The sequence below is a fragment of the Stegodyphus dumicola genome, chromosome 1 (assembly GCF_044657685.1).
Source record: "Stegodyphus dumicola isolate Sdum_Otavi_A_Nest chromosome 1, ASM4465768v1".
NCBI classification, from domain to species: Eukaryota; Metazoa; Arthropoda; class Arachnida; order Araneae; family Eresidae; genus Stegodyphus; species Stegodyphus dumicola.
In genome coordinates, this window is record NC_140768.1 from 84,018,776 (window position 1) to 84,042,287 (window position 23,512).

General features: G+C 31.4%; 2 protein-coding genes across 3 annotated transcripts in view; one reads left to right on the forward strand and one right to left on the reverse strand.

Annotated features, from left to right (window-relative positions):
- Positions 1-8,153, reverse strand: part of Idi (Isopentenyl-diphosphate delta isomerase) — a 36,234-nt gene extending 28,081 nt beyond the window's left edge. Inside the window, exons 1-2 of the mRNA XM_035352555.2 lie at positions 7,983-8,153; positions 76-293 (exon numbers count right to left, since the gene is read on the reverse strand). Of these exons, the coding sequence (XP_035208446.1) occupies positions 76-293; positions 7,983-8,011 (247 nt within the window). The 5' untranslated portion in view covers positions 8,012-8,153. The remainder of the gene's footprint in view (positions 1-75; positions 294-7,982) is intronic.
- Positions 8,154-9,747: 1,594 nt separating this feature from the next.
- Positions 9,748-14,502, forward strand: LOC146999127 (uncharacterized). 2 transcript variants are annotated; one of them, XM_085817093.1, is made up of 4 exons: positions 9,748-9,954; positions 11,642-11,800; positions 11,932-13,994; positions 14,331-14,502. In XM_085817093.1, the coding sequence occupies exon 3, from the start codon at positions 12,689-12,691 to the stop codon at positions 13,775-13,777; it is 1,089 nt and encodes a 362-aa protein (XP_085673219.1). In that variant the 5' UTR covers positions 9,748-9,954; positions 11,642-11,800; positions 11,932-12,688; the 3' UTR covers positions 13,778-13,994; positions 14,331-14,502. The 2 variants fall into 2 exon arrangements, with proteins under 2 accessions (XP_085673219.1, XP_085673223.1); XM_085817097.1 differs by lacking the exons at positions 9,748-9,954; positions 11,642-11,800 and having other exon boundaries at positions 11,848-13,994.
- The last annotated feature ends 9,010 nt before the right edge of the window (positions 14,503-23,512 follow it).

Below are 23,512 nucleotides of genomic sequence, written 5' to 3' on the forward strand. Positions count from 1 at the left end.
AAGATTTAAAATCAAACATTTAAAATATTTAAATAATTATTTTAATTTAACTGCATTTTATAATTATTCACTTACCTTTATTTATATTAGTCATTAAATGACAATCTTTTTTGGTACGTGGTCCAATAACATTATCATTTTCATCAACAGCAATGCACATTTCATCCAAAAGCCTCACTTGCACGGGATCAAAATTGGACAAATTTTCCTTTACTCCAACAGAGCTTTGCACAAAACGACAGCTTATCTTTTGGTTACTGACGCTTACATTATTCAAACTACATCTTATAAACCTAAAAATAAATGTCGAAACATTTATAATAAACTGATTACATTTATAATACATTATAATGAAACATTTATAATAAACATTGTTCCAGTCATTTTAATTTCCTGAAAATATTTTACAAAATGTTCACTCATTTAAAAATAAATCTATATTAGTTCAACATTATATTGTAATGAGAATAGCGAGTTAACTGTAGGAAATGTCTACAACATAATTTCCCATGCTTTTTTTGAATCACCATTGCCATTTTGAGAAATTACTTTTCTCAATGACTTTTCCGAATTTGTTTAGGATCCTTCCCCTCTTTCAACAATATCATAATAGGTGTCTTTTGACATGATCTGTGGATACCAACTGAAAGCAGAAAAAAATTTCTAAGTCTTTATGCATTTCACCAAATTTTAAATTAACACTCATCCACCAATGTGAATAAATGCTCATAGTTACGTCTCTTTACACAGTGGAAAGAAAATTAAAATAAAAATGATGTCAGAAGTAAAGGTAAACTTAGGTGAAATTACTGCATTACATTTTTTAAACGGGTGTGGGAGCACCGAGTGCAGAAACCGAAGCAAGTGGATCCATAGAGGGAATTTGGAAGTCAAGTAATATTAAATTATTCATTTTTATTTCAACTGACATTTGTGGCCAACAATTCACATGGCACTCTAATTGTGACTATTTTCCAGAACATTTACACTTTGACACTGTTGTGAAAGGAAGAGAGCACAGCGAAATTGCATCCAAGCAGCACAAAAAGTAAAGCTAAAAGTGTGCATTGATCCATTCTGGAAGATCACCAAGAGGAAGGTTTTGGTTTATATCAGAAAAGTTCCAGTTCTAAAAATTTTGAGTTCTAAGTTCCTAATTAGCTACGTCATCAGCATTATGCAAGCCATGAGACATAGATTTATCTAAAAAGGTACAACTCTGATATACGCCCTAATTTCACCAAATGTGGCGATATGTGTTCTGCGCTGGTTTTTTGCGCGATTGCGTGTTGTATGGCAACCCTATTGACGTTGAAAAATCTTTCGGTGGAGTTCGTTGGTTCGCGTCATGCTCTGTGTCTGAGAAGCTAGGGGGAAAAGATAAAATGGTGAAAGCTGTTGAATTGAAGTTCGGCAAAAGGAAATATTGTCGTGGCCATCCTGTTGAGGGGTAGTGGGTATTTGAAGGTGTGGAAAGAGGGTCTGGGAGATTTATTTTAGTGGCTGTGCATGATAGAAGTAGGGATTTGTGATTATTTGTTATTTTATTTATTTGTGAAGCATAGAATGAATTTTCTGGATAGTGTGTCTGGCTGTCATATAAATATGATAGTGATTACGTGGCAGCATGTTAAAAGCGGTATGAAATTGGTATTTCTGCTGTTCGAGAAAGCATTAATTCATGGTAAGTACATTTTATTTTATTCTTGTTCTTATTTTGTAGAATGTTATGTTCATTGTTTTCTTAGTATGAATTTCTATTTTTTTTTTTTTTTTTTTTTGAATTGTTTGACATTTATTTTAATTATTTTGTTGATTAGTGCATACCGTCTAAATTGTGCAATTCGTAGATATTTTTTAAAGTTGAAACAGAACGCTGTATACATGGTATTCTTTGAAATTGATTGTTGTTATGTTAATTTATTAAAGTGAGGTGTGCGTAGTTCGTAGATTCGTTTGCTGCCTAAATTGTGCAATTCGTAGATGTTTTTTTAAGTTTAAACAGGATGCTGTTTACATGGTATTCTTGAAATTTATTGTTTTTATGTTTATTAAAGCGAGGTGTGCATAGTTTGTAGATTCGTTCGTTGCCTGGATTGTGCCATTCGTAGATGTTTTTAAGTTAAAACATATCGCTGTGTACATGGACTCTTGTCAAATAGTTTTGGTTAGAAACTTTACGGTTTTGCTTTCTAAAGTTTTTTTTTTTTTTTTTTTTCTGATTTTTAGCTTTAATTGTGTGTGCAAAATGTGGTTTTTGCATCCGCGAAAACCGTGTTTTTGGAGACATTTTAGGCTTAAAGTTCGAAATGTAGAAAAAAAATTTAGATAGCAATATGGCAGCATGGGGTTTCTTGCCAAACATTAAACGAGCATGGGGTTTCTCGTTTGGCGAGAAATTTGGCGACTTCAGGGCACATATCAGAATAGTTCCTCTAAAAATCATGCAGTCCAGATGTGTTATTAATTTTCTTAGAATACAGACAGATGAAATACCCAAATTGAAAATGAAGAATTAGAGACTATTTACCAAATTAAATTATAAAATTGATTTACATATTCCTCCCCTTCAAAGAGAAAAAAACTAGGCGACAGAAAAGAATGCTTTCAGAAGAAATCATTAAAGCATTAGCAAAACAAATGAAACATAATTGTTTAAAAAAAAACAAAATTTTGATCTAAAAATTTTTTTAAATAAAATGTTAAAGATATCATTTTTAATAATATATGCAAATTGAAATTTGAAAGTCTACAAGTTCATTTTTATGTGAAAATACGGTAGAGTGTCCTAATTTTTTTTCAAGAAATAACAGGAAAAGTTCAGAGTTTCGTAAAAATCTTTGTATGAATATCATAATCATATTTTGCAATCTTTAGCTTGAATGTCTTTCATAAAAATTGTTGTTTTCAATATAAAACCAAAATTTTCTTTTATAAATATTCATGAAATTTGTATATTTAACACTTCTAAAATAATCCACATTTTCTTAATTGTAAAGGAATAAAAAATGTAATTCAGATCTCAATAAACATAAAAAAGTAGCAAAATTCAGTATTTCAACAAAATAAACTGTGATAAAAAAACAAGCAAGTCCTCTACAATGCAAATGAGCATTATAACTTGCTGATAGCTGTGGGATGCTTAAATAAAATAGAACCTAAAAAACCTCCTTTCTTTAATAAAGGTAACTGGCTTCTAGTATTGTATGATTATCAAAGTTTGTATTTATAAACTATGGCCATAAAATCCTTCAAATTAGATAATTGAAAAAGAAAAAAAGACAAAAAAATTAAAATGTATGACATATAACTTGTATGTTCAAGTTAGGTCTTTTAAATTTTATAAATAAAATTCTACACTGCCTTACAATAATAATATGGACCATATAATCTTGAGAATATAAAATAAGAAAATTAATTTCATAATTATATCTGGAAAGAAGGCTTTTGAAACTTAAAATATAAAAATTTTTCAATACAACTATTAATTACATTACAAAATCACAAAAATTTTAAAATATTATAATGCAATTACTTTTTCATTTAAAACATCATCTGAAATAATATTACTAAAATAATGCTTTCTATTATCGACATTTCTAATTTACTTATTTTATACAAACTGGTCAACAATGACCAGTTCTCAAATGTGTCAAGAGAACTTCTTTCCTTCTATTTAATTTAGATGGCCAGCAGTAAATTAAAACTTTTAACATGTGAATTCATTAAATTTCAATCAAGATGCCTTAATAAACTTTCAAAATTCTAAGAAAAATCAAATCACTTTTATGTTATATGTTAATGGCTTCTTGATGATCATCATAAAATATTAATGAAATATCTCTTGAGGCTCAAAAGTTAGTCACCTTTAAATAATTAGCCCAAAGGACGGTACAAGGGCTATTAATTTCCTTTTGGCATTTTGTGTCGAAAACTTTAAATGTCTGTTTCCCTTTAAAAGTTATTGCCACCAAATATTATTGCCCTGTGCTATATTTAAAGAAATTAAATAATGAAGAATCTGCATAAATGTATGTATGTTTCTCACATTGTGGAAAATAGTGGTACCTAGAGACCTCAAATTTTGAATAAGTAGTCCTCCACTCAAATATGGGCATCTGGAAGCCTGATTTGTTTTATTAGCTATTTCAAATATTGCTGAATTTTTAATTAACAAACTTGACAACTTCAAACCGAGCAATGGCAACACAGTACAGAAAAAAAAAGGAAAAATATTATCTGCAATATGTGAGACTGCATATCGAAAATTTCAAAGATATGCACTTTTAAATATTTTGTGATATTGCTATTGAACTGAATTTTATGGTTTAAGTTCAAAGAACATGATATTTAATAAATAAAGGTAACACCGAAAATGGTTTAAAAAATGCCCCTTTGGGCATAATATAAAAACTGAAAGATTCCAGACTTTTTTTTTTTTTTTGAATGAATTTTGAAAATATTTTTTAACACTTTACGAAAATAATCTTCAAAATTATACATTTTCATTTTTTTTTCTTCCCTAAGAAATCTCTTAAACTTTTTTTAGAAAATAATCGGTACTTACGTATTATCGCAACCAGGTTGGCGCTATTTGTAAGTTTGAGTAAAAAAGTATGAATAGAAAGAAAATGTACATTTATTAATTAGAGATAATTTTTAATACAGTTTTTTATATTATTTTGTTTTAAAATATAAAATAGCAATTAAACCCTTCCGGTTTCGAATTTGAATAAGTTGCAGAATTATTTTTTCGGCGGAAATCTTTTGGCTATTGCTTTTAGCACTGATTGAAAACCGTATTCACCATAACCATGTACACGTCGACTTATTTTTACTTAAAAAAACATCCCAGAATTGCACAAAAATGGCATTGCGCACACTCTTGACTTTATCCATGTACACTGCTATTTTCTCATAAATTACAAAAATTTGCACGAAAATGCAGGAAAATTTTGTGAATCTCCACATGCAATTTTTACAAAACTACGTATAACACGTAGGGTTGCCGTAAGTAGGGTCGCCAAATTTGGCAATTTATGCGAATTTTGGCCTGGTTGCGTTAATACGTAAGTACCAAATAATCTTTCTCTAGGAAAGTCAGTATCATTGAAACTAACAAAATTTAAAGGCATAAATTCTCTTAAGGAACTTTACACATCCCCACTTTTTTAAATTATTATAATTCATGTAGAATAATTTAAACTGAATTTTAAAATACTTCAGTTAACTCCGTTTAAAGAACAGTGTGTATAAATATTGGTAAGCAATATGAATAAAATCTAAAAAATATATGTATTGAATAGTATCTAGTTAATTTCTTAAATTATATGCTGAAATATAAGAAGTTTAGTTTCATAATATTTCCTCAGAATTATAGTATGCATTTCTATGCATTTTACGAATACAGTGAATAGATTTATTTATATTACATGGCCTAAATAATGAACTATATCCCCCTTAAAATTCGAAGATATAATTCAAAAATTTCTTATTTACATGAAAATCTGTTTTATATTTTTTGCTCAGTGTATTTTATAATCCTTAGCAAGTTTTTGAAGCATAGATGAGATATTCTGAAGTAAGTATTTAAATGTAGGAGGAATAGAAGACTGTGTTACTTAAACTATTTTCATGTAGTTAATATTTTGAATTTCTGATGGAATTTAAAGTTTCAATATAAATCAGTACTGTTCACATTTCATGCAGTGATTTGTGTTTTTTTTTCAGTAAGTACAGAAGGTAATGTTACATAATACTACAGTTTATAGGTTAATCTTTGGATTATGGTAACTTGGCAATATTTTGGTGAAAATTTGGCGACCAACCCTGCTACAGCAACCTACTAGTTTTTGTTTGGACGCCATTTTGTTTTGACAAAGTAAAAAAATTTTTTTTTTTTTTAACTCAACATTTTTTGCTTAATCATGACAAAGATTAGGTGCGGAATTGGGAGAAAGTGCAGAATCGCAAACTGCTTGCCACGTTTTTAAGAATTGCACATACACGGTATCAATGTACACGTCGACCTATTTTCACTTAAAAAAAATTCCCAGAATTGCACAAAAATAACATTGCGCACACTTTTGACTTTATCCACATACACTGCCAAGTAGTAATCTTTATCGCCTTATTAAAATGTTGCCAAACTACCTGTTACCATATTCCAAAGATTAGCCATTAATCTTATTTCTTCTGGCTGTTTACCAATTACAAGGTTTCCAAAAAACTATATTATGCAGAGGGATGCCACCAGCGGACTAAAGGAACTAGGCTAGTCCCCAAATATTTTATGTATTTATATTTCTCAAGTATGTTTTTATCTAGTATTCAAAAGCATTAAGAGAAACATCACTTTACTACTTTTAAAACTGGGTGTCATTTGAATGTAACAAGGTTTTTGGTGGGACAAGCTTGGATCTAATCAGCTTTTGGAAGGAGTAGCTTGCTTACCCCTCTTCACCTAAATGTCTATGGTATGCTATTAACTACTCTTGATAAGTCATAAGAAATTTTAATTTTCTTGTAATTTTTATGTGTGAAATTAACTTTTATAGTTAGTTCACCTGTATGAAAGTTTCTTACATTAAGTGAAACAATGTTAAACACACTCAATTAATGCAGTAATGCCAAGTTTGTAGTATGGAAAGGGAAGAGGTATGAAAAGCTAGTCTTACAGAAGAAATCACTGTGGAGTATGCCAAAGCAGTCTTTGACAGTTTTGTGATGACATGCTCATCAGCTGTCACTGTCACAACAATCCTGTAGTCTCAATTGTTTATCTACCATACTTTTGGGATAATATATTTTCAAAAGACACAAGCATGATAAAAGGTCAATCTATTCCACATGTTTTTATTTGCACAAGCATAAAATATTACACCTGTTATTCCTAAATAGAATATTATATATTTCAAAATGATTCACAATATACAAAATAAGCAGCGATCTGTTTTGATGGCCATGTGCTCTTTACGAGTTAAAATATTTTTGACTAATTATTTTTATGATCTCCAGCACATTAAAAAATTGTTTATTATGATAAGATCATTTTGACTGCCCCTTCATCCAATTTTCATGAATTCATTAGTTTTTAATCCTTACTGTGATCATTAGTCTTCAAATTATGCCATCAGCTCTCCTACTCAAAATATATTAAATCCTGTTATGATGAGCACCTTCTTAAGATAACCAGTTTTGAAAGTGATCAGTAGTTCTGTAAACATAAATACTAGTACTGTATTTCACCTCTCTATGACAACTATTCTTACGGTCATCTAGGAGAGACTTTAATTTTTCTTCATCCTAGTTCCCTTCACACTTTTTTTTTTATTTTACTATGTGAAAAAAGAAAACTTACAATTTAAATAAACTAATTTATAAACACGATAAAAAAAAAGAAAAATTACAAGAATATTTTATTTTCATTATTTCGGCAAATTTACTAATATATTTTGGAAGATTAATTTTTTTTTTTTTTTGGAAGGTAAGTGGCTCAAAGTTCTAGCACCCATTTCCCTAATAATAATACCCATTTCCCTACTATATTTCAAGAATTGTATTATTAAAATGAAGAATCTGTAGATCCATAAAAGATACGTTAACTAGCTAATTTTATATGTCTCATTCATCCACAAAAACATAACAATCATTCGAGCTTCTTGTTTACATATCTAAGTTTCTAAACAGAAAGAATTCGTAAAAAAAAAAATTAAGCATGCAATTACGGAAAAAAGAAGAAAAAGATAATTTATATGTAATAGTAATTCATGAAATTTTGTCAGAATTAATATAATTAGATAATGAGCAGCCTGAACATACACACATATTTTTAAAACAACACCTGCACAGATATACACATAAGTCCGCAAATGCACAATTAATTACTTTCCTTTGAAGGTGCACTTCATAATTTTGTATGTAATATACAACTTACAATTCGACAAACTAAAACTTAAGTACTGAAAACATTCATAACTTACTTCAACAATTTCGTCATTGTTAATGCCATTGTAAGCTTTAATGCTTATTAAGCAGTAATAATTTTCACCATTTACATAAACCTAACTACAACTAACGACTACCTAATATTTTACTACGTTTTGCTCAGATTAACTTTACTTCACAACTCTCAGACTACACCTTGATTTCTATCTACAAGGTCGGCGTGCATATGTTTATAAACTTTGCAAGTAACACCGCACTCTGGCGGTAGAATTGATAAAAATTCAAATATTTACCTCTACATTAGTAAAATATATGTTACTAATATTAATGTAAAGTTATTATAAATGCCTGTAAATACTTATAAATTAAGATAAATACTAATTTAAACGTGATATCTTCAGATTAGAGTAAACTTATTTTATAATTTCAAAAACATGATAAAATATATATGCGTAATACCAACACCGACTCAATAATACGCCCATAAAAATCCTGGTTATTTTGACGCATTAAAGTACGCCTTAGGTTCTTTATTTTTCCTTGATAGAAGTAAATGTTTTTTAAAATGTCTTCTGCTGTTAGATTGTAAGTTTCACCTACGAAACTTATATTAGAGTAGAAAACAAGAATGAGAAAGAAGAAAGTGGCCTCTTGTCAGCATGCGCTAAACAAATTTTTCTCATAAAAATTGAATGTAGAATCAATATGTAAGAGACTATGCTAAATAAGTTAAATAAGCTAATTAAAATATGGGAGCAGCCAATGGCGCAACTTGGCCAGCCTGGTGAACGTAAATTCACTTTGTAGCCACAATTTAGCTGCAGCAGCCAAAATGCCAAATATGTTTATATATACCGCTTAGCTATAAATGAACTTGCACTTAGAACTCACTGGTATATACATAATAAGCCATGAAAAGATATGTAAATATCCCCCGATCAGTGGAGTAGTTAGGGTGGGTCAAGGGAGAACATCTGTTCCCGGGCGCAGCATCCAGGGCCTCAAACCGATGTTAAGAAATTTTAGAATGAAACATTTTTCATTCTTGACACACAGAAACGGAGGCAAGATTTTCAATTGTTCCTGGGCTCTGAAAACCCTAGCTATGTTTCTGTCCCAGCTTCAGGAAAATTCGCTTTTACGAGAAATTAAAATCTTTTGAATTAATTAATGAAATCCAAAGAGAAATTTTGTCTTTATGAAATAGGGGAAAAGCGAAACTATGATTCATGTTTTTTAAGCAATGAATATCAAACAGTATGATAATTGCATAGCAAAAAAGGTTAAAGGAAGTTTTTACAAGAAGTTTCGACTGCCAGCTGAAAATTATACATCAGAGGAAAATTTTGTCAGTCTTTGAAGCTAAGCATATACTTTTACGGCCGATGCTATTCACACCACCGGTGCGATTAGCCGCTTAAGCTATTCGCTCCAACATTAACCACGCATGCGCATTGAGTTGTCAATGGGCGGTGTGACGATGGTTTTTGAAAGTTCTTTGATTTGCTGTCATCCGTGGTGTTAATCCATAATGGGACTTATTTCTTCTCACACATTATTTTATTTATATATATATATAAGAGGTATTAAGTAGATTACAAAATATTTACATAAGATTAACATTAATTAAAGTCAATTGGAGAGTACACGCCTGCATATTATCGTGTAGTCCTATTAAGATATACGGTGAGTGCACGCCTGCGATAATCGTGCAGTCACCTCCGACGCTGTCCAAACCTATGCTATATACCAGGCTGAATCATCAGGCATTCGCTATCCCAAGTGGGAGATTAAATGGCGGCTGTGTAGTTACGGTGCAACAATTTTTTGTGTTTTTTTTTTTTTTTGTGTAAAATGGGCGGATGTGCAGCTATTAATTGTTCAAATCATTCACGGAAAGGTCATACATTGGTAAAATTTCCTAAAAATGAAGAAAGAAGAAAAATATGGGTAAATAATTGCCGAAGAGACAATTGGAAACCTGGTCCAAGCGCTGAAATTTGCTTAGTAAGTATAATGTTAATTACGCCTTGATTTAGAGTTTATATCTTCTCTGATGTTTATAATGTGTAAGTAAAGTGAAATTCTTGTGTACAATAACCTAAGTATCTGCTAATTTCTGTAATAATAGCTATAATTAAATTAGTCTAGGGTTAATGTACCCGTCGCCAAACATCGCCAATGTGGATGTTTTAAATGTGGAAAAGAAATTTCTCTTCTAATATAAAGCGCAAATTTTGTTTTCCTGTGCTAATTGTGGAAATTATACTAATGTAACATGAAAATTAGCATATTGAAATTTATTAAAAAACAAATCATAATTTGGAAAGTCAAGATAAAATCTGAATGTTTGCTAAAGATATATGTAACATTATACTATAGTTGCAATATCGTTGGAATGATATATAATTTTTTTCTTTATTTTATAATCACTATTGTTAAAAAGTTAGATGAGTTTTTTATGCACGGTGCCCACTAATGTTTCTTGGTTAAAATAACTTCCAGAATTTTGACATTGACATCTGAAGTCAATAGAATAAATTGAATAGTATGAGACAAAATATATATAATCTGACTTCAATAATTGCAAGTACCATATATTTATAATCACAGTATTATACAATTTGGCAATGGAGTAAAGATTTAGAAATGAATGCAGAACATTCAAATAAGCACAGAAAACTTGTGAAACTGCATGTGTATTTTTCAAAAATAATTGTAGTGTTTTTAATGCATGTGTAGTGTTTAATGCATGCATAACAATCAAATAAATCTGCCTATAATGATGAATTTCAAAGGCCAAGCCAAAATCCTTTCATGAATTTGATACTTCTAAAGAATGTGATCTCGTCAAATTAAATCCTCATGACATTGATAAACAGTTATTACTGATATGTGTTACAAAGCAGATTTTTATACATGATAAATAATATTTTCTGAAGCGTTATTTTGTGTTGTCATCTCTAAATAAGAAATTGCCTGCAAATTCAGAAAGCTACTGAACTATGTTCTAGAGTTTTTAATAACTTTAATTGGATATGTCTGTGGGGATGTAATTTAAAAAATTGTCGTTTAAACTGGCCTTGATGCTTTTTAAAATGCATGTTGGCACTGTGCTTCGAAATTAGGCCTATGTTTTGAATGATTAGAGAATTAAAAATTAAATATTTCAATTAAAGCAATAAACATTACTACAATTATAACAAGAATCATAGTCTGCTCTAATTATAAATGTATTTATCGGCCTAGTATCTTAAAAGTTGGGTGAAGTGAACTCATATTTTCTTATCTATTGTAAGAGCACTATAGCAAGAAATATAAAGTTTTATTTTAGTTTTTTTTAATTTTATAGCAAAACACTACTTCATTTAATTTTTGGATAATGTTCTAAAGAACACTTTAAATTATAGGCAAAAAATAAATATTGGATAATTAAATTCTGCCCAAGCTTACAAGATGCTGCTGCTGATATGTTAGACATGGTTTGTTTATTGTTTCAGTTTTTTATAATACTGCGCCTAATTTAATTACCTGCATATTTATTTATTGCCTATACTTACTTACAGTTCATGCTTGCTGCCTTTGGCACAACCTCACTGTGTGAAACACTTTTCTCACATTTCTTTCGTGTGGTTTGTTTTTTGTACTTTTATTTATTTTGTATACTTTTTTTTATTACTTTATGTATTTACAGGATCATTTTGAGGAATCTCAATTTGAGTCACTATGCAAAGATAGTTAAAAACTAAGAAAAACTGCAGTACCAACACTCTTTAGCATTCCAAATCCACCACCATCTGTAACTGACAAAAGGATAAGAGAAGTAAGATGTCCTAAGCCAAATACTGAAGTGGTAAATTATTTAATATTCTCCAAAAAAATTGTTGAAAAAATCATTGTTATTACAAATATATTAATTCAGTCAACCATTGTTTAAAAAAATAATCACAGCATAACATGTTTACTATTTCTTTTTGAATTTAGGAAACTCTACCTGCTTCAAATGAAGAGTTGTTAAAAAAAATAGAATTCCTTGAGCAACAGCTTCAAGAAAAAGATGCAAAATTGACATCATTTTTGTCCGATGAGCAAGTAGGAACCCTTGCTGTGCAGTCAAAAAGGAACTGGTCAGAAAAGTCCATTATAAAAGGACTGAAGATGCGATTTGCTTTGAGCAAACATGGATATAATTACCTCAGAAGTACTGGATATCCAGCACCATCGTACAGTACCTTGAACAGGAGGATTAGGGACATAAAAATTAATTTCAGCATTTTAGAAAATTTGTTTTTTTTCCTCAAGACAAAAGTTCATTCATTGGATGCTCTTGATAGGAACTGCTGCCTTTTAGTTGACGAAATGGAAATAGCTTCATATCAAAATTTTGATACATCGTCTAAGTCATTCATTGGAAATGTTACGTTAGGAAGCTAAGCATTACACTATTGTAATGCTTAGAGGCCTTAAAACATCATGGAAACAGATTGTTGCCAATGAATTAACAGGGCCTTCAACATCAGGTTCTGACATGAAAGATCTAATTCATAGAACTGTAGTAGCAGCTACAGAAATAGGTTTAACTGTAAGAGCCTCTGTTTCAGATATGGGAAGCAATAACAGAGCAATGTGGTAGTCATTGGATGTGTCTGTCTCTAGGAGAGATAGGAAGACAAATTACAACATTGGAGGACCTGATGTTTTCATTCACAGTATTGCAGATGTACCACATCTCATTAAAAATATGAGAAATACATTTCTTTCAAGTATTATAATATTACCAGAGGAATTTCGCCACCAGCATGCCTTGCCATCGAGGATAGTATCTTCAGTGTATGTGAAACGACTCTGGTCAAGTGAGATAGAAGCAGATGCTGCCCTGAGATCTCTACATCACTTGAACAGAGTTCATCTCTTCCCAACACACTTTTCCTCGATGAATGGGGCATCTGCTGTGCAATTGTTTTCTGTAAAAACAGCTGCTGCTATTGAAAAAGCAGGTATTTTACACCAAGTTGCAAAAGAAGCATTAACTTCCGCATGGTGGCTGAGACTTGTAGCAGAATGGTTTACAATTATGACTACAAGGCATCCAAAAAAAAGCATCACTATCAAAAATCAAGATGAGAAATTTAATATTTTATTGAAATTCATTCATGTGACTGAAACTGTTCAGTTTGGGAAAGCATGGAAGCCATTTCAAACTGGCATTATTATGAGCACATTGAGTGTTGTGAAACTCTCAAAAGAATTATTTTCCGAGGGGTTTACATTTTTCTTACCAGGCAGGTTGACACAAGATGCGCTGGAAAATGCCTTTTCACAGATTAGACGAAAGTTGGGTGCAAAGCCTACTGCTTTGCAAGCCAAGAGAGCACTGAAATTAGTGTGCCTATCACAGTTCATTTCAGATATCAATAATCCAAATTATTGTTCTGAAAGTGACCACAGCCTCTTTGATGCTTCTGAATTAGAGGTTGCTATCAGAAAGGAGGTCTTGCATCCTATCTCCAATTCTGTAGTGCCATCTACCTCTTCTGCAGTGGCAGTGAAACGTCGCTTGCCCCCAGCTGTGGAAGAAAATGATATACATTACGTCGCAGGAGCCATATATAATAAGTTGTTGAAAAAAAAAAGCATATGTGAAAATTGTAAAACAGCTATGACCATTTCAGAGGACATGCTGGAACCTGACATACCCGAGCATCGCACAATTCTTACAAAACATAGCAATAAAGGTGGACTGAAGGTCATCTCTTCAGGAATGTATCAAATATGTAGGGAAGCTGAACGAGAATTTCAAAAATGTAAAGATGTACTCCTTCGTTTATAATCAGCCATCACAAAAGAATTAGTTGAAAGAATAATTGATAAATGTACGCATGTGGCCATGCCAGAATGCTGTAATCTTAAGAAAGTAATTATTGATAATTTTTTTTATTACTAGATGCAAAGGCCTTACACAGCATCTTATCAACAAAAGAGCCCATAACGTTTCATATTCATCAGCATCGGCCAATAAGAAACAAAAAGTAAAATAATTTTAGAAGGTATGTATGTTTTATATTAAATAATTTATGTGTTTTATGTAATATGTATTACTTTTTCCTAGGCTACAAGTATATAAATTTCTGTGTTTGATGTTATATATGTTACTTTCTGCTAGGCTATGAGTATATTATTATGGTATTATTTTCTTGTTTCTAATATATAGAAATATAGCATATTTTCCAGTATAAAATTTCAGTTCAGTTTTACTTAAAAGTATGGGAAAGCAGATTTGTTTCATGCATGATCTTTATAATACTGGTATGAAATGAATGAATTTTAATCTGTAAACAATTTTTTGTTAATATTGAAATGTGTTTCCTTGGGTACATTTTTAGGCACTTGTGGATCATGTCAGACAACATGCAATAGAAAAAAGATGTCCGTGTGCATAAATTTTTCATTGTGTTACTTCATTTTATCTAAATTTCAAGGATAATTCTTTTCATTTTTATATGGCATGTTATTAGTATAAAGGCTAGTGAAAATAAATTGGTATGTGTATCTGTTTTTGAAGTGTAATGCTTAAATTAAAAGATGGTGTGTGTTTCTTCATTTAAATAAAATTTCAAAGATAGTATTTTTCAGCGTTGTACTGTTTGTTATTTCTCAATGTAAAGGGTAACAAGGGGAAAAAATCTGGTATGGTACATCTGTTTTTTAAGCATGATAATTTTATTTATTTCTTTAGTGATGCATATATATAGAAAGAGAGAAGGTATTTGGTCCAACTGAAGTTATAATAAATCTAATTTTACTAGATCTCTCCCTCCCCTCAGGTGTAGAAAATTTTCAAATGCAGAAAGTTTATTTGCAGAATTAATTCATTTCTGATAAACTTATTATCATTAATTTTTTATATACCATGTTATTAAGTTACACGTATGACTACTGTGTAATAAACTTGTATTTAGGGCAAAAAATTAACTGTTTTGCAGCTGGTGACTAATATCATATGCTTCTAAGAATATTACTTTAACTTTTTTCATAACTTTTGTATTTCAGGAACATGAAACTGTTATTTTGATATACTTAAATAATAAAAGTGTGTATCTGAATCAATTAATGGATACAAATATTTTACAGTTATTTTTAGAAGATATTTGCCATATCGCTTCTAATAATTCATAAAGTATATTAAAATATAGGTAAATAATTTGGTGCAGAATTCAAATGTAGGGTTTGAAATATAGTGAATCATGAGACTAAATGATTTTTATTGTCATGATTTGCCTGGGCTTAAGAATGTACTTTTCGCCCGGTGGAAATTGTCATCAAACTGTCCTGAACAGGCTTTTTGTTGATAATAACTTCCAGGCTTATCAGTACCTCCTTTTGAGTGGAGGGTATACAAATATAGTACCCAATTTAAATTACATTGTGATTGTAATAATATTGTGGTATTAAATAAGTGATTATAATTACAATTTAGATAATTGCTTTGTAATTATATTACATTGTATCTGTGAACTCTTAATTTCATTACTTTATGCAATTATGTTGTAAGTGCATAATCTAATTGCAATAATATAATCTATTCACAATTACAAAATAATTATAAATGCAGTTACATCTTAAATAGAGGCCATTTTAATACTTTTAAATTTTTGCAAGATAACTTCCCATTAAGGTTCATTTGGAGGAAACTATGCAAATACTAAAAAAGAAGTTATGTTAAATTTACATATTTTGTACAGTAGTTTCTTGTTATAATGCTGTTCAATATATCTTCAATACTTTTGTAAATTTAACGACATTCTTTGCAATTATTGTGGGGCTTTAAAAAGAAGTTTCTTAGTTATGCTTTCTAATAAGAATGTGTTAAAAATTAAGTATTATGTATAATAACTAACAATTAAAAAAACTTGACTGCATGAAAATGCTGTTGCTGTGTAAAATAAAAAATAAGCTTTCTTTTATGCTTTGAAATGAATTACATGTGGTTAAGTCGTCCTTTTACAATTTAAGAATGTGGTTAACACACATTCTTAAATTGGACAGGTTTTATCTAAATTATTAGTATAAAATATATAAACTATGAATTATTTTGTAACATAACTCAAATTACAAAATTCATTCTATATACGTTCAAATTTATTATCTTTTATGGAATAACTGTTTTTTAATTTAGGTAAAAATTGGATTTTTAGAAGTATTACAAATACAATGCAACACAAAGGTGATCTGATTGGAGAGGAAGGACTTTTTATTACGGTTTCTAGTTCGTATTTATATTACATTTGGTGAAAGTCATCCAAAACACAGAATGCTGTACTTTCTTCTTCCATATATGTTATGAAATATTTCACACATTTAAAAGAAAGTGTTTCTTCAGAGTCTTGCACAATTATTTCCATATACCTCAGACTAAAATGACAACATATTCTTAAGTTATTTTTTTAGTATGAATTTACAGTGTTTTTATGGAAATTTTTGTTAAAATGTCATTAAGATAAATTTATTTGCACACTCTACGCTTTAACTATTTCCCCATTTGACACTATTGAAAGTTTTTATTCATATCTTATTTATTTTAGTCTGCTAACGAAACTGAAACATCTAAAGAATAATTTATTTTGAATATGTTTACAAAATATACGCGAAATTTTTATTTAAGTGAAAACGTCTATATACTATTCGAGAATTAATTAATTATCCGAAAAGTTTATGTGCGCTGAATGCCGCGCGTCTGTAAAATAAATCTTTAAAAAAAAAAACAGCAGACATTCAGCCAGCGTGTGCGATAAACGCGCCAAAATTGGTAGCGCGTTCCCTCCCTCGCCAAGAGAGAAAAGTTGGTGATTCAGCCTGGTTTAGAGGAGCCTTATCCAAACCCTAACTGACTCTTCCCTGCGACAATCAATCGCCAGAGGGAGTTGTACAATTTTTTCCCTCGAATACCAGGGGGAGGGAGGTATCAGACATTACAGGCGGGTTTCTACCTTGGCGTAGTTTATCATTTTTTAAGCGTTGGCGACAAAAGTTTAGAAAGAAAAATGGATTCATTTTCTTATATATATAAAAAGAAGGAATGCATTTCTTTTATTAAAGTATATATAAAAAAGGCACATTTTTATGTTCGCAGTGTTTATCCTTTTCCTGAACGGTTTGAATAGTTTAAATGACTGATTTGAAGGGGCAAAATCGTGTTGACATTTTATGTACATCTTAGAATACATTTAGCTTTAAAGATGTGTTTTGCGCAATCAAGCCTTTCATTCATTCCTGTTTGGAAAAATTTCGTCCGATAAAAGATATTAAAAATTAGACAGAGGATTTCTGTGTAGAAAATTTAGACATGAAATAAGTTAAAAGCGATTATATGAACTATTAAATGAATTATTCTGTATGCCTGCTTATTTTTTATGGAATTTTCAGGACACAAAAAGTGCTTCAAAGAACTTTGAAATATTAGTACAAACACATTAATCGATTAAATTGAAATAAATAATGGGATGTAATTTAAAAGACAGAAATAATTTAATGTAAGAGATTTAGATTTAAAAATTTGCACACACAAATGATTTATCAGATTTTGTAAGGTTTTATTTCATAAATAACTGAAATATGGCATTTGAACCTATAAACTGTGTGGATACTGAAAAAGTGATGAATGCATAGAATATTATCATTTTCAGTAAGTTTTCTTGTTGAATAATAAATTCTGACAGTCCTATGCTATAAGAATAGGATTATAGTTTGTTTTCATAAAAGTTAAAGTTTGCATAAAACTTCCTCTGTTAAATAAAAGAATTTAGGTAATTTCTGTAACCTTTTTGTCAATACACTAAAGATTTTTTAACTAATTACTCGTCCTCGCTTGCAATTAGAACCATCATTAAATCCTTATTTTATCTAATCATTTCCTGAACATTATCATGTATATAGATTGACCTCGTCTTTGTAACTGATAATTATTACTTGCAAATTATTCTCTTGCTGGTGAACTATTAACAACCCTTTCTATTGCTGAGTTAGGATTAAGAACCTTCGCTCTCACTACCGCCAGCCTTGCGAAAATCAGCGTAAAATGCTGGTACCTGGGCTGCTTGTGCGCATGTGCGAATGTAGGTGGTGTGAATAGCCTGTTAGCTATTCGCACCGTCGGTGCGATTAGCCACTGCGTACTTTTACTGCATCAAGACTTTTACATTAGAAAGTGAGCAACATATTTTAATTTTCAGAATTTAGAAACATAAACTGAACAGATAGTGATGTAATATATATAAATGAGATATTTCGGGTCATTGTTCTCAGTTTTCTACACTTCAGTTATTGAATATTCCACTGTAGTATATCTCCGATGGCTTAAAAAAAGCATACCATTCCTCGAAATGCCAGCTCCAAGCACAGCCGGCTTAGGCACTCGAGAATAAAATATGATCTGTGTGTCTAGGGCGCAGTTTTTGATGCCATAACCTAAGTTGTTTTTACAGTTGATAACTAATTAAAAATTACCTTTAAAGAATGAGGAGCTCTCCCAGAAAAATAAGAGTACAGGTGCAGATCCAATTAACACTGAAGTAATTGGCTATCTCGCAAAATTTACGTCTGTGGATCTCGCCAAACTGGGGCCAAATTGACGACTGGGGATCTGACGGCTATCTCACCAAAATGGGCAGGGTTTTGGTGAGGTCCTATTTCTGTAGAACTATAATTGGACTGATCTCTATATGTAACTGCAACTGTATCCGGCCGTATATGCGACTGTAACTTTCAATTTCGAGAACGGTTATCGTGGTGCTGAAAGGAATAAATTCATAATTCTGGGGAAGGGCGCTGCGATCACCGAGGCAATCGGCTGCACGTTCGCAGCGCTACGTAAAAAAAGTGAAAAAAAATCCTTTTCCCTAAGTGATTATCAATTAAATTACTTTGAAATAGTGTTTTTTCTACAAAACCTATACCTATTCAAAGAATTTCCTCTCCGATGTTGACGAGAATAAAACAGCGAACAGTGTGAGGATATACTACGAAAGCCTGGAATTTTAAGATAAATACCTTTCTTTCATCTAAATTAAATCAAATTTCTATAAATAAGTGCTTTTAAATCAATAAATTTAAATTTTTCATCAGTTTTTAGCACTAAAAAATACTTGAAATTGCTCATTGCTTGTGGCTTCCTTTGTGAATCAATTCCAAACAGACGCCAACGTTATCAGTTCACGTCTATCACCACCTACAAAGCCCCCCTTATCTTGTTTTGAGGAATCTCGTGAGAGGGAAAATTGGGGATTTGGGGCATCGCGTTACGTCTCTCTCGGATCTTTTTTTCCCCTTTTTTTTGATCGCTTAAATATATTTTTGCCTTTAAATAATATTACACCTCACCGTTTTTTTTCTCATACTGTTCCTTGCTATCTGTTAAATGTCCAAATGTAAGGGATGGATTATTCTTCATTGCCTTAAATAAATTCTTAGGACTATAAGCTTATATACATAACAGTGAGCTTCAATGAGTTAAACTATGTTTCATTTATGTTTTTAATACATATACTCTGTAATTTATACAGACATATATATATATATATATATATATATTGTGTGTGTGCGGTTGTGGTCTTGTATTGTGTTTGGTTCTATGTTCTTTGTCTGCTGCTGTTTTTTGGAAAAGGTATGAAAATGTTTTGAACGAAAATAGCATAAGTTCGTTTAGTTAAATTAATATATACTTTTGTCTGATGTTATGGGTCTTTTGCTGTTGTGTCTCAGGCTGCAAGTATACATTACTTTGTTTTGCATGGTAAATACCTTGATACGAAGCATTTTAACACTGTCATTTTTTTTCCAGTTCACATCTATTCAGCATAACTAAACACACTCACTACACACACACCTGTGAGTCACTATTTACTGTAAATGAAGACAACCTTTTACTACACTCATGGACACAATCGTATTTTAGGACATTTTCTACTTCTTTTCCTTTTCTTTCTATAGGCCCTTTTTTCCCCTCTATTAATTTTTGAGCCATTTATTTTAAATTTTATTTTGTCCCATCTTTTCTTCCTGGCTTTTCGAACTCGTACAAAATGTACGAAGTTTCTTTTTACTCTCTTCTGAAATACGAAATTGCCCCCTTTCTATATACCTTTCTTTCGCACCTAAGCTTGAGTTTTCGCCCATCGGTGCAGAAAGACTTAGCGGGTGAAAACAAGACATCTGTCTATTTTGTCTGTCTATTTTGTCTGTCTGTTTGTCTGTCTAATTTTCAGAAATCGAAGGTACTGGAAATTCCTCAGCGGCCTGGGGAAAACTATATTGACCAGAGAAAGCATGAGTTCTCACTTTTTAGTTCCGAGTTTATTTCGAAATATTGACAGATTTCCATGCGAGTTACGCTCTTAATGTGCTTGTTATTGTGTTGTGTTTAACATTCTGAGTAGTTTAAAGTGCTTTCTGCTGATTGTGCTCTGCCATGCTAAGAAAAGTTGTACGAGTATTTTTGTGAAAAGTGTAAAGTGGCTCTTTTAAGAAAATAAATTTTATCAAACTATCATCAGTTCTCTGTGCATTCAATCCATAACGAACCCGTAGCTACGTTAACAATGCATGTTCAGCATTAGTTTTGAGATTTGTATGGAGCATTCTATTTATGACGCAGATAAAATTATTTTCAGAACATAGTTTTGAATTACTTGGAACTTATACATGCTTCGAATAGCATTATGTGTTATGCTAGAGAGATATGACTTATACCGAATCTCACCTTTCATTTGTTACATCTTTCACCGAGCTTACATATGAGCTTGATGTTTCTATTTTGCACGATCTAGTTTGAATGACTTGACTGCTATTCAGCGTAACATGGTAATAATGAATAAGAGTGTGTTCCTGTTTCCGAGAATTTGAACCGTGTTATATAAGTATAGTGTGTAACCAGATATGAACTCTGCAGTACACCATGCTTAATGTTGTGTTTATACTTTCATTCAATATAAATATAATAACTAATTTCCTTTATTCCGGAAATAATAAATAATTCCCTTTATGCCAGACAAGGTAGACTGCTTTTTCCGCATCTAACATAAAAAAGCGCAACTCATTTTTTATTTGCATAGAAATTCCGGACAAATTTAGCTACATTACTTGCTTTGTCGTGGAAAGTTGTTATGGGAACCGAATCTGTTTATTTGGTTAAAGTAAACTTGTCGTCTATTTAGAAGAATTTTTGAAACTGTTTCCTAGACCTGAGACCTCTCGTATATAAGTGTCGTAAAAATTCTCTTTGGGAATCAGCCTATATTGTGACAATTTAGGATCTGGCAACATTTGGCGAAATTTGAGAAATTAAAAAACTTTCAGAAGAATTCTGAATTTTCAAGCTAAACATTATGAGGAAAAGGAAAAGAAAATACTGACAAAATTTTTGGAAATCTCTCTCCTCTGCCTTCTCTGAAAAAATGTCATAAAAAATGAGGAATCCCACCATTCATTATCAATCAATCACTGAAAGAAGTCAGAGCTTTTAGTTCCTCTCTCAATAGATGAGTTTATGATTTAATGCCACTTTTAGCATATTTTGTTTTTTAACGCAAAACTTTTAGGGCATTCTACCCTCGTTCCTTCCATATTTGGGAAGATAATTTTCAATGTAATGTCCTATATTTTGATTATTACTAGTTTATGAAATGCCCTAGATTTATAACTCGTTCTTTTTGTCCCGGAATCGATAAGATGGGTCATAAAATTACTGAAAGTTGTTCATTTGAACACCAGGTTTACCACTTACACCATTACAAATGATTTTTTCCACTTTTTACCTTTCTTCATAAAAGATCTCTTTTCGAACTTGAACATGATATGTACCGTTCTTAGATATATACCATTCTTAGACTGAGCAGTGCGCACAAAAGTGCAGAAGGTGTTTAGACGATGTGCATCGGTTTACCAAGAAAAATTAATAGAGAAATGGAAAGTATGAGGATCTGATATAGTTCAAATCGACTGAGACAGAGATTGTGCGAAAAGTGTGTTGAATCGGATGAGTCAGTCTTTCTTTGAAAATGTTTGGGGCACCTGACACAGTCTTTATACCACGTATTGTATAAACGTAGTCTCAAGTGTCCTCTTAGTTGTTAATAAAGTGTATTACGGCAGGTATCAAAAGAACTGATTCTTCTGTGCCAGGATTATCCAACCTTTTTGTCTGAAGGGCTTTATACAAGATTTTGCATGTAGCATGCGGGATACGAGTCCTTCTACAAAGTGCAAAATAAGGTGAAAACAGTAGAAATGCACCATACAATGAGAAATTACAGTTTTATGCATAATTTTATTATTTTATTTCCCACAATAAAGATTCAAAAGCACTAGAAATGAATCGCAAACTGGGCATTAAAATTTATAGATAATACTAATATAAATTAAAATTAGTTTTATCAGTAACTTTTGTGTGGCCACTGCTCGCTTAGCATGAGATTTGACAATGTTTTTGCTTACGCAAATAGCTGGTGTGTGCCCTTGATATTGTAACGTTTCAAGCTATTTTATAGACCACCACAAGTTCTGAGAAAAGGAATGGCCACATCGAAAGTTCCCACGGACAGAGTATTTCTTAGGCGAATTCTCGGAAAGAGGATGTGACCAGCAGTCACAAAACAATCTCAGCTTTTTTGTTCCTCTTATAGTTGTTCGAAAGGAGACATTGTTCAGTTCCCTTTCATCAGTTTATAGGTTCAGTGTCTCAGACTACCCGGTTTGAGACCCCCAGTTGGAATCGAAAAGATCTCACGGACTTTTTCCCAGGCTGTCTTCATCATATCCAGTTTTTAATCAAAGTGCTCTCGCCAATCAAGAGGCGCTTCTAAAAATTACGGACAATTAAGGATCCTGGAAGTTTTTCCGACTCGCCCAGGACAACTAGAACAAAATCATGGAACGCAGTTTCAGAGAGAGAAAAAAAGTGAGAGTTAGTTGCAGTAAGGAGAGAGAGAAACCTTCTCTCGGGTTTTCTAGATCGGCCACGAGCAAATTTTTGCTTCGCTCTGCGTAGAGCGATATTAATATCTCGGCTAAGAGATTTACAGCGAGGTAGCCGGGTTTGCCGCTACCTTACGAAAAGCATCCTGCTCGGACACAGCTCAGTCGTGACCTTCGAGAGGGAGAAGGCCATGACACTTAATAAACATGGCGGAGCTTTCCTTCCGATGTTATCGTCGGAAAGTCATTTGAATTTTAAAATTTTATGATATAGTTCAAATCGGCGAAATATAACTTTATTATGTTGCTTAGTTAATTAAAATAGCTGAAAGAAAGAAGGATTTATATACATACACACTTTTTAAGCGTTTTACAAATATTTTAATTAACTTTGTGAAAAACAAACGAACATTTTACAAAAATTTAAACGCTGATTGAAAATTGCCACTGTAATGATAAATTGGGAAGGGGTTCTTAAGATAATAATTAATATTTTACCTAGGCTCAAGTGTTAATTTATTCGCGTTTCAGAGCAAAATATATAACCATCATCTTCTATATCTCCAGCGTATGTAAATGAAATACTATATAAATTAGC